Source organism: Macrobrachium nipponense, chromosome 27 (genome assembly GCF_015104395.2).
Source record: "Macrobrachium nipponense isolate FS-2020 chromosome 27, ASM1510439v2, whole genome shotgun sequence".
In the NCBI taxonomy this organism is placed as follows: Eukaryota; Metazoa; Arthropoda; class Malacostraca; order Decapoda; family Palaemonidae; genus Macrobrachium; species Macrobrachium nipponense.
The window spans coordinates 31,023,272-31,036,114 of NC_087216.1; the positions used below are offsets into that span (position 1 = coordinate 31,023,272).

At 40.8% G+C, this 12,843-nt stretch overlaps 1 protein-coding gene across 1 annotated transcript in view; it reads right to left on the bottom strand.

Annotated features, from left to right (window-relative positions):
- LOC135200655 (tuberin-like) overlaps nucleotides 1-12,843 on the bottom strand; it is a 220,006-nt gene that overhangs the window by 63,724 nt on the left and 143,439 nt on the right. Inside the window, exon 3 of the mRNA XM_064229262.1 lies at nucleotides 1,897-2,090. Within this exon, the coding sequence (XP_064085332.1) occupies nucleotides 1,897-2,090 (194 nt within the window). The remainder of the gene's footprint in view (nucleotides 1-1,896; nucleotides 2,091-12,843) is intronic.

A 12,843-nucleotide genomic window follows, 5' to 3' on the forward strand; every position in this document is an offset into this window, starting at 1 on the left:
TGTGTCATACTTTAAGGAAGTCAATCTCCTATTACAGCCTTTTTTTTTGCTGCAATAAAGAGGTGGCAACAAACTAGCATCAGACATTGGCAATGTTGGAAAAATTCTCAAGTCGAAAAGCAGAAAACTTTCAGTCCAAATGTCTTTTACACAAAATTCTAAACAAACAGGAATTTCAAACCACCAGCTGCAGATCGACAACGTCCGTCAACCATGGCAGAAACAAATTGTTGGGTCTTTGCCAAGTTGTTCCTCTCCTCCCCGATAGTGGGAAGGGCTATTCCTACACCAAAACAAAAAAGAATCAATACCACGAATTTCAAACTTAGCTGCCATTTAGTTAAGAGACTATAGCTATTTAATTACTGGGTAAGTTACATATACAAAAATACAAGTTCAGGAAATTAAGAATCCAAAAAATAGATTAGAAGCCTGCCAAAACAGTACATACAGAGAAAAGAATCACACTGAAAAAGAATGATCTCACTGACTTTCACTTTTTAACATCCATTTGCTATTCAGTCTCATTTAGAGATTTCCAGTCAGTGATGTCATTATAGACCAGCTTTTTTTTTTTTTTTAATCATCTAATCACCACCTGGGGATGCCTCTTATGGTAAATCTTGTGCAACACACTTCAGAATGCACGTCTGTGTTTTTGCAGCATCCCTTTGGCTCAAGCTGCATTGCTATCTGCCTTATGCAATCCCTAGGTTCTCTTTGGTGTACTCAAGATTACAAAACTTTTTACTAACAACATTTTTAAGTTCTTATTCAAGAAAACAACCCTAGTTGAAGTCTGGCAATAACTTTGACCAATCTACTTCAAAATAGAGTAATATCAAGAGGAATCCATCATCATTTAATACTATGGTATTCACTGAACTTGAAAACACACATGGGGCAATAAATTCTAGGCATAATACTCAAGTCAACACTCCATGTGCTCACAACATCCTTAAGATGAAAGTCATGCACAATGTAGTGTTTAAGTATTAGAAATGCATCTTAACCATTAATAAGTAGTACACCCACTACATAATTCATGTCTATTCACTTCACAAACATCTTGCAAGACTTGCCGATAATGATCAATTTCAGGTGCTTTACTTCTTGTACTGCTTTTACCTAATCTCAAGACTCACTAATGTGCAAATGAATTTGGACATGATAAACATGATTATACAGCATTACTAGTCCTATGTGCCTTTGTCAAAATGAAATGCTTTGTCAAAATAAAATGCTAGTCATTAGCAACTATGACACTAAAACATTAAGTTATCGAACAGTGTAACTTTTGGTTTCGAGTCAACATGGCACCAATAAATGATTGGTTATTACATATTAACAGTATCACAGGTTATCAAGTAATCACAGCACAAAAATCTACAGGTTATCGAGTAATCACACCATACCTGAAAAGTTAATGAGTAGTCGTGACACCTGAATAAACTCATTTCAAATTAGTCACTGAATCATACCTAGCGATTTTCAAATAATCATGGCATTATAAAAAACTCTTCATCAAATAATTATGACACCATATTGGACTACATATCTTCACAATAACAGACTAGTTACCAAGAGATTATGCCACCAAAAATTTATTCATTAATCCTGGGATCTTAAACTTACAGAAACAAGCTAACTAAAAATTTAATAATGGAATCCTGGCACATCAACACAATATTGCACTACCATAAGAACTGATTAGTAGTAGGCAAATGAGAACTGATCAGTGTGCAACTAAAAACACATCACTCTTAATCTATTAAATGAGGTTTTTCATCAAAGTTCAAAAAGCCACTGCACCACTAATCTTTCAATTTCACCTATGCTAAAGTGGCTTGCTAAGGTTTACTACAATAAGTTTCATTTACCCACTATTGTACTCACATAGGACGTATCTCTTCATGCTGATAATTTTCTGCAATATAATTATAAAAAACATGTCTCATGGCCCCTAGACGGTCATGTGCGTGTGCAGCTGTTAATGTCGTAAGCATCTGAAGTGTTGCATGACGATGTTCAGCTGGACTAGTCAGAGAAAGTAAGTCCTGAACCAGCAACCATAACTTTTCAATACCATTCTGTAAAGTAAAAATTATAAAAGAAAATTCAGAAAAAGGTATATACCTATATACGTATCTATATATACCTATCTATATATATATACCTATCTATCAATATATATATATATATATATATATATATATATATATATATATATAGATATATATATATATATATATATTACACACACACACACACACACACAGCAGCCCTCGGTTAGCGGCAGGGGTTCCGTTCCTGGCCGCTGACGCTAAGTGATTTTCGACGCCAAGCGATTTTAAAGCCTACAGCCACCGCATATCTTCTTTCGAAACTCTAGACCAGTCAAAGGCGCCGTAATTCCACAATGGCGCAATAAGTAAAATTATATTTATGCAGTATAGTACTATAGAATTTACTGTACAGTAGTACTGTACAGTACATTATAGCATTGTAAATGCTATATAAAGTGAAAAAAGCCTAGCTTTAATCCTTTGGGTGTCTAGAGTATGTAAAGATATAATAAAGTTTATACAGTGTACAGATAGCTGTAGTGTTCAAGTTACGATCATTAGTCTTACGATAGTCCGATTTTATGAGAGATCAAATTACAACGGTCTAACTTTGTCCATCTTCTAGTTACATAAGTTTAATAACAGCAAAAGAGAATGATGAAAGTATGGTTTTAACGTTATACTCGTTGCGTGAACGTGTACAGCCATGAACAACTGAACGAGAAACAACTTTTTTTTCTAAGTAAAACCGAACTGAATAACATCCGTTTGGCTTGTCTTTCAATCATCGTACTACAGTACACTATTACCGTAGTTGTTATAAATGGCGTTATGTATAGAATAGAACAGAGATATCTTAATGTAATAACTTTATTTGCTATAGATCAAAGATCAATCAGAAAATATACTGTTAAATTTAAACCTAGTTATAACTGAAGCTGAGAAAACTGTTCAAGCTGCTAATGACTATTATCGTACATCGTCAACAAGGATAAAACTCCAGTAAACGTATGTCATCAAACACAACTGTAGATAAAATTGGGATAAAATCATTTTAATCAAAACTACTGTGCTTAAAAAAACACATTTTACTGTTGGTTTCACGCCGATATAAGATAAATATGAAGTTTTTATGATAAAACAAAGTTTAATGTATACTTACCTGGCAGGTATATATATAGCTATATTCTCTGTTCCACCTGGCAGAAATTTCAAAACTCGCCGGCAAACGCTAGTAACCTATTAGTAGTTCAGGCAACCACCACCCCGTTACCGTGGCGCTAGCGCTAGGAACAGTTCCCAATTGGGCCAGATTTTCTCTGAACCCTGTCTCCTGAGGGGAGGCGGGTGGGAATTAAATTATATATACCTGCCAGGTAAGTATACATTAAACTTTGTTTTATCATAAAAACTTCATTTTAATGTATGACACTTACCTGGCAGGTATATATATAGCTGATTGACACATTTGGAGGTGGGTCAAAGACAGCAACATTCTTAGAGTATAAAAATATTATTAAAATATTATTAAAACTCTAGGTTCCTTACCTGCTAAGGTAGCTGACTTCATAGGTCCTGCCTCTAAGCCTGCTTAAACCTTAGTAGCTCTCAACAAGGAAGTGTCCTGTATGTTGAAGAAGCTAAGACTGGAAAACTTGAACAAACTCGGACGTGACCCAATGTGTTGACAGATCCGTACAGCCCTCTTATGCCACGGCATTCAAGCTAGTAATAGATCATTTACCTGAACTACACACACACCATCACCGGATAATACTAACAAGACTGAGAAAGTACCGCCACACTTTTCTCAGACGACCAATAAACACAAACACCATCACCTAATAAAATCAACTAGCTTAAAAGAAGGTTATGGGGTAGTAACTCCTTTGCCCAATACTGTACCCGAAGACACGTATGACTAGCGTCTGACAATTATCAAAGGTTGTCTGAACATCCCTAAGATAATGAGACGCAAATATTGAATTAGTTCTCCAATATGTGGATTCAATAATTTCCTTGAGGGCTAAATTCTTTTTAAAAGCTAATGAAGTCGCCACTGCCCTGACTTCATGAGCCTTCACTTTCAAAATACCAAAGCTCTGCTCTTCACACAACATATGAGCCTCTTTAATTAACTCTCTCATGAAGAAGGCTAGCGCGTTCTTGTCATGGGTCTAGTGGGGTTTAATTTCTGAAACACCACAGAGCATCAGACTTCCCTCTGATAACTCTTGTTCTTTCTATATAACATCGCAATGCTCTCACTGGGCAGAGAACTCTTTCTTGCTCTTGACCCACCAATTCAGCTAGACCCAAAACTTCAAAGGATCTTGGCCAAGGATTAGCTGGATTCTCATTCTTGGCCAAGAAACCTTCTTGGAATGAACACACTGCATTGCCATGTCTCCATCCCACCTTCTTCGATGTGGGCCTGAAGCTCACTAACTCTTTTAGCAGTTGCCAATGCTACTAAAAAGATATTCTTCTTAGCAAGATCTCTCAGAGAGGATTCCTCTAACGGCTCGAATTTGCTAGAAGTTAAATACTTCAAGACCACATCAAGGTTCCAAGCAGGAGGCCTGCATTCTGATTGTTTCTTCGTACCAAACGACCTAATCAGATCTCTAAGGTCTAAGTTATTCGAGATGTCTAGATCCCTGTGTCTAAACACTGAGGTTAGCATACTCTTATAACCTTTTATTGTCGAAACTGACAAGCGTAAATCCTTCCTCAAGTATAGAAGGAAATCTGCGATTTGGGTCACAGAGGTACTGGATGAAGACACTTTCCTGTTCTTACACCACTTCCGGAAATTGTCCCACTTCGACTGATACACTGTGATAGTGGAGGTTTCTTCTGGCTCTAGCCACTGCACTGGCCACCTCTCTAGAATATCCCCTCGCTCTGACCAGACGTTCGATAGTCTGAACGCAGTCAGACCCAGAGCGAGGGTATTCTTGTGAAAACCTGTCGAAGTGGGGTTGTCTGAGTAAATCTACTCTTAGAGGAAGAGTCCTTGGCGTATTCTACTGTCCATTCCAGTACCTCTGTGAACCAACTTTGGGCGGCCAAAACGGGGCTATTAAGGTCATCCTCGTTTCCTTTGCTCTCCCTGAACTTCTTCATCACTTTCCCCAGCACCTTGAACGGAGGAAAAGCGTACAGATCTAAGTTTGACCAATCCATCAGGAATGCATCGACCGCCACTGCTTCCTGGTCTGGAACCGGAGAGCAATATGTTGGTAACCTTTTTGTTCTGTCTGTCGCAAACAGATCCACTACCGGACGGCCCACAACTTCCACAGGCTCTGGCAAACCTCCATGTGCAACGTCCACTCCGTCGAGAGAAGTTGCTCTCTTCTGCTCAACAGGTCCGCACCCACGTTCTTCTCTCCTTGTATGAACCTGGTGAGTATCACGACCTTTCCTCTTCCGCCCAAAGCAGAATTTCTTTTGCCAGATCGTAAAGGGAAAAGAATGAGTTCCCCTTGTTTCCGGATGTATGCCAGAGCCGTGGTGTTGTCCGAGTTGACCTGCACTGTCTTGTTTCGAATCAACTCTCTGAAGTGCTTCAAAGCCAAGAAAATTGCCATCAGTTCCTTCCTGTTTATGTGCCACTTCGTTTCGACCATTGCTCCAAAGTCCCGACACCTCTTGAGGGGACCTAATGTCGCTACCCAAACCCCGCGTACCCACGCGTCTGGAACAGCCCAAACCCCCCCAAGACCCCCCCCCACACCTCCCTGGAAAAAGACGAGGTCTGGGTTCTTCTGCTGAAGCGACATCCCTCTTGCTAACCTGCCTGGAGTAGCCACCACTTTTAATTCCTCCTTTACTTCGGCCGGAATTAGAAACTGGAAGGAATCCGGTTGCAATTTTCTTCGCCATGAATCTTTCAGGAAAAACTGAAGAGGTCTCATGTGCAGTCTTCCTAAAGAAATGAACCTCTCTAGCGAAGAGAGTGTGCCCAGTAGACTCATCCACTCTCTTGCAGAGCATCGGTCTTTCTTTAGAAAGTCCTGCACCTTCCGAATGCATTGGGCTTGCCTCTCGGGGGACGGAAAAGCCCGAAAAGTCCCTGCCGATATCTGAATCCCCAAATAAACTATCTGTTGTTGGGGCTCCAATTGAGACTTTCCCATATTCACTACTAGACCTAGGTCTTTGCCAAGTCCAATGTTTGACTCAAGTCCTCCAGACATTGACTTCTTGATTGGGATCTTATCAACCAGTCGTCCAGATAAAAAGACACTCTGATCCCTCTTAAATGTAACCATCTCGCCACAATGGACATCATCCTCGTGAACACTTTTGAGGTTCTGTGCAAAGGCCGAAGCATAGGGCCTTGAACTGAAAGACCCTGTCCTGAATCACAAACCTTAGATACTTCCTGCTTCCTGGATGAATCGGAATATGAAAGTATGCGTCTTGTAAGTCCAGAGTCGCCATCCAGTCCCCTGGACGTACCGCTGCCAGTACTGAATCGTTCGTCTCCATAGTGAACTTGGTCTTTTCTACGAAAAGATTCAGTTGACTTACGTCCAGCACTGGCCTCCAACCTCCCGAGGACTTCGCAACCAGGAACAGACGGTTGAAAATCCCGGAGATTCGTGATCCAGAACAGGTTCTATGGCTCCTTTCTCTAGCATGAAGCTACTTGCTCCCACAGAGCCGCTTTCTTCTCTAAATCGTTGTAATTTGCCCCGAGGCTCTCGGAGATGTTGCGAGAGGAGGTCTTTTCAAGAAAGGAATCTTGTACCCTTCCCGAGCTACATTGACAGCCCAGGGATCTGCCTTCATATCCTGCCAAACTTCCAAAAACCTTGAAGTCTGGCTCCCACTGTCGTCTGGAGGACTGAGTTCTCATTCTTTAGAGGGTGTCTTGGCTCCTCTTTTCGCGGGTACTCTCCTTACCCCTAAAGGGGGCGGGTCAGCGAATGTTCTTCCTCGAAAGGGCTGTTGCGACGGCCTAGTATCCTTTGGAGTCTTCTTCACCAACTTGGTTGGTAAGAACTTTTTAACTGAAGAAGAAAGAAGATCTTGAGTGGCTTTCTGCGAAAGGGAGAGAGCTATATCCCTAATCACCTCTGAAGGAAACAGCTGTTTCGAAAGAGGAGAGAACAGGTAACTCCGATTTCTGAGAGTTAGAAACTCCTTTTGAAGCGAACGAACACAACAGCGATCTCTTCTTAAGTACTCCTGCTGTAAATAACGAAGCCAGTTCATTCGTTCCGTCTCTCAGAGCCTTATCCATGCAGGACATAATGCTCTTAGCTGTTTCTAAGTCCTGCGAACCCTCTTCTCTAGGGAGTTCGCTAGCGCTCCCAAGGACCAATCCAAGAAATTGAAAGACTTCGAAAGTCCTAAAAAATCCCTTTAAATAGATGGTTCAAATTCTGAAAGACGTCCACCAGACCTTGGCAGACTGTAACGCCTGTCTGCGTGAGCTGTCTACTATACTGGAGAAGTCCCCCTGGGAGGAGGCAGGTACTCCCAGGCCTAGACTTTCTCCAGTAGCGTACCATACTCCTGATTTAGAAGCCAACTTAGCTGGAGGAAAAAACAAAAGAGTATTTTCCGCTTCTTTCTTCTCCTTCATCCAGTCATTCACCCGTTGAAGGGCCTTCTTGCCGAAATCGACATTGTCATTTTAAGGAAAGAGGACTTCTTTGGAGTCCTAGTCTTGGAAAACTGTGATAAGGGGGATAATGGAGCTGTCGGTTTAAATTCCCCCTCAAAAACAGCCATAAGACGTGAAGTCAGAACCTTATAATCTGAAGAAGGTTCCGTATTCTTTTCTTCAATTACTTCCAATTCTTCTTCTGCTGAAGAAATGTCTTGTAAATCCTCGTCGTATTGACGCTTCGTTGAAGGAATAGAGTCCTGCCGCCTGCTTCCTGCGGCTAACCGAGGCGTCGCGTCCTGCCGCCTCTCGATGTTCTGCCGCCTCGTCCTGCGGCTCCTAGCTCGGCGTCCTGCCCCGCCTCTCGATGTCCTGCCGCCTGCGTCCTGCGTCCATCGCTTCCTGCCGCCTGCGTCCTGCGTCCACCATTGTTCCCGCGTCCTGACGTTTGCGTCCCTGCTTCTTCCGAAACTATTTTCCCCTCCTAGCACCAGTGCGCCCTGCGTCCTCGGCGAACGCGTCCTTGTCTTCCCTTTTAGAAGACTTAATGGGGAAGGAAATCGTCCTTACGCTCGAAGATGCTTGTTCAGGAGCATCCCAAGACTTCACCAGCACTGCCAACTGGACTGCATTTCCCGTAAGAAATGCTTCGTACCATCTCCTGAAGGTAGACGACGAAGGGTGAGGATTACGAGCGGGACTGCGACCTAACGGAGAGCGATCTTGTACTCTACCCGACGGAGAAATACGAGGGGAGGATACATGAGAAGATGGAGGGGATTCTCCCATGGAAATACCATGCCGAGACGGACGTATATCACCAGTGCGTCCTGCGTCCTCTCTAGTACGAAAAATCCTTTTCCTCTTGATCTGCACTGCGTCCCCGTCTTCCGAGGATGACAACACCTCAGGACTACTCCAAGCCTCACTATCTTGCCCCTGCCTCTCGAGAGCAGTTGATGTCCTAAACGTCCTCTTGAGTGGGCGAGACACCACTGCATATCGACGTTCTCGCTCGGAAGTCGAACCTTCCGAGGACGCACACTTCCCAGTTACGCCTTTTCTGCGGCGAACTGTAACAGCCTGGGAACTTGCAACAGGACTGTTCGAAGGGACGCCTGACCGTGACAAACCTCTCTCGCCTCCCTTCGACTGTCGACATGCCTTCTCCCTTGGGTCTGGGAGCTTGACAGAGGTCTAGGTCTAGGAGCACGAGAGAGACGATCAGACGCCCCCTCCACTACACTTTCACTGACATCGAAAGCACTAACTCTATCTGTAAGTCGCTGTATCTGGTCGCCCATGGACGCAAGGGCAGCGAACACTTTCACAATATTTGTATCGTTCGCCTCCTCCGATACAGCAGCGGGCGCAGGAGATACCTGGGGAGAAGGAACTACCAATTCTACATTAGAAGGAGCTGGAGAGGAAATACATTCACTCCTTTTACTCGAAGAATTTGACTTCTCACTACGAGAAACAGATCTCCTTACACGATCTTTCTCAAGCCTCTCAACATATTTCATAAAGACCTTCCATTCCTTCTCTGACAAATTCTCACATTCAATGCATCTGTTCTCCCAAGTACACACATTCTCCCTACACTTCTTACAAACTGTATGAGGGTCGACCGAAGCTTTCGGCAATCTTACCTTACACCCCTCTTTTACACACACTCTAAACATACTTCCAGTATCAGACATCTTTAAAGAACAATCCAAAGCGAATGCCAAGCTAACGTTTCCGAGTACAATACCAAAATCCAAGATCAGTCAGCAACGAGAATGAAAATTCTAGCAGGGAACCACCAACAATGTTGCCGGTTCGGCTGGCAGAGAAAATCTGGCCCAATTGGGAACGGTTCCTACTAATAGGTTACTAGCGTTTGCCGCGAGTTTTGAAAATTTCTGCCAGGTGGAACAGAGAATATAGCTATATATATACCTGCCAGGTAAGTGTCATACATTAAAAACGTAAAGTTTGTATTACGATGATATAAAGGAGAATTGTGAACGGAATCACGTAATTTTTTACGCAATAAACATGCCCCCAACATAATCTGTTAACAAAAAAAAAAGTACTAGTTCACATTCACGAGACGTGTTCAATAAATATTTCCACCTAAAAACACGTATAAGGAAAAATAACCTTGTCTCATATCAGTCAAGTATCTACATATTCGTTTATGCTAACTAGAAGTAAGAGAATTCGCTCAGAATTGCGTTATAGCGAAACAAACTCTTATTCGCCATCAGCTGATTTCAAACCACAACATTGGCCGCTCCGTGGAATACTGGCTTAATTTGCCGTAGTATTTTATAATACAATAATATGAGAATACATACAATATCATTGGATATAGCAAAATAATGTATAACTTTTTGAAGGATTTATGGAAAAGATGCATAATTAATAAAATAACACCATGCATTTTTCGGAACAGTGGGGGGCAAGAACGAACATGAAAAAACATCCCCTGACAACGTGGAGTGTAGTTACAAAGGCTGCCATAATTTGTATCTTATTTATGAACAAAAATGAAAATACCTTATACGCAATATATTTTCATACACATTTTAAACATAAAGCATAAACATTTAAAAAATTGACACATCGATCGCTAAATTTGCACTCTTTTTAACTATATTTTCGGAAGAGCGGCAGATGGCGGCTTACAAGAACGAACATGAAGAAACATCGTAGTCAATAACTTGAAGGGCAGTTTCAAAAGCTGCGACTGTCTTTTTATCATATTTCTGCACAGAAATAAAAATACCCTATTCGTAATACATTTTCATACACATTTTAAACATAAAAACATGAACATTAATAAAATCGACACATCGATCGCTAATTTGCACTTTCTTTTTAAATCGATATTTTCTGAAGAGCGGCAGGCGGCGGCTCACAAGAAAGAACATGAAAAAACATCGTATATGATAACGTGAAGGGTAGTTTCAAAAGCTGCCTTCGTATCATATTTCTGTGCAGAAATAAAAATACCTTACACGTAATACATTTTCATACACATTTTAAACATAAAAGCATGAACCCTTTATTAATCGACACATCCATAGCTAAATTTTGCACTTGTGTAACTCGATATTTTTGGCATAGAACAGCATCAAAGGCATATATTTTACCCTAATACCTATGTAATAACTCTCCATAAAATTTAATATAATTTGCATAACCTTTATGGTCTGAACGACATTTCTACAAATGTGTGAACCCATTAGACAACGGCGCTAGCGGCGCTGTTAACTGAAAATTGTGCCGTAAAAATACCTTAAAATGCCTTATTTTTTAAAATGAATATTTTTGACTACAACTGTAAAACCGATTCGCCATTGAGCAATTGCGCCTCAGCAATTTTAAATCTAATCTTAAAAGTAGTGCTAGATCCAAAATCCACTTACAAATCTCAACAATTTCCCACTTACAAAGTCCTGTCATAGCCTAATAAGATGATTTGTATAGTTAAGAGTGTAGACTAACATATGAGTAGAAAAAAATATTATACATGTATGTATTGCATATATCATTACATATTAAGCCTTCAGACACAACATAAATGTTTTTATATCAACATTCCCTTTCCAGAGATTTGATACTCAAAGAGTCCTCTTGCCTACACTCACCAATCTAGACATAAACACTATCGTGAGATCCAAAACACCCTGTGAAATTTCACAACTCAGACTTGCCGGTGCTCTATCTTCAACAAATCTCCACTCATCTCCAGCCATCCTTCATACATTTCTCATCCAAGTAGGTCCAAATAGTCACTCTCTTCTGGTATTCACATAAGCAAAGAAGTTGTCCAAAGACAAGTCCAAACACCTCCATTTCCATTTTTCTTTCATCACTTCCTATACATAAATGGAATTTCTCTAATTTCTTTTGTAACTCTATCCTACCATCACCCTCTTAATAGTCTTCTTAAGGCTTTAGATATACAGTATAGTTTCCATGAAAAACTATGATGCATGTCCATACAGTACAGCAACACAACATGTAGTAGACAAAGTGCAATCTTACTTTCCTTTGCAATTTTGGTCCATTTGATTTTTAAATCTATTAAACCTGCCCAAGTTTGATTTATATTCTAGGGCTTTCACTATTTTCCAAATCAAGAGGGCCTGTGCTGGATATCATTCACACAAAATATCTGAAAGCTTCAAACTCATTAATTCTTTCTCCATCTAATATTCTTTTATCCCTTTGCACATACTCTGTTGTAATCATTTTTATTTTTATTAGCTTTAGTCTAAGTCCCATCTCTCTAGGTACTGCATATGTCATATTCCAAGAAAGCTTTGTAAATATGATATTGTTATGATACAATAAAATTTATACATACTTACCTGGCAGATATATACATAGCTATTACTCCGTCGTCCGACAGAAATTCGAATTTCGCGGCACACGCGGCAGGTAGGTCAGGTGATCTACCCCCCCACCGCTGGGTGGCGGGAATAGGAACCATACCCGTTTTCTAATTCATATTTTTTCTTCCAGCTGTCTCCTGAGGGGAGGCTGGGTGGGCCATTTAATTGTATATATCTGCCAGGTAAGTATGTATAAAACTTTATTGTATCATAACAATATCATTTTTATACATTCAACTTACCTGTCAGATATATACATAGCTGATTCACACCATTGGTGGAGGTTAAAAGACAGCTATTACTGAATAGACAGGTAAACAACATACGTTGTAGGTAATAAATAAATAAAATAAAACCTTGGTTCCTATGTGTTTAGACGAAGGGTCGACTTCCTAGCTATTGCTAGTAGTCTGCTTCGTCTCAAGAGCCCTCAGCGAGGATGGACCTATGGCTAAGAGTTCTTGTAGATCTGTCAATGGGTCTTATCCACTTACTTGACAGAATCTAGTGGTCATTTGTCAATGGGGTCTTATCCACTTACATGACAATACACCAATGCCTATTGGCATAATTTAAGGAGCACAACACCGATCCCGATCACCTGATCCTAACACGAGGGTTTGTGCTTAATTGAAAAGAGCTATCCCCAAACTCATTTCAAATAACCCCAGAAAATAATACACTTATGTTAAAATAAAAAATAATTTTAACACTAGTTAAGGATCAGTGTCGGCTCCCTATCCCAGCAACACATCCGTGG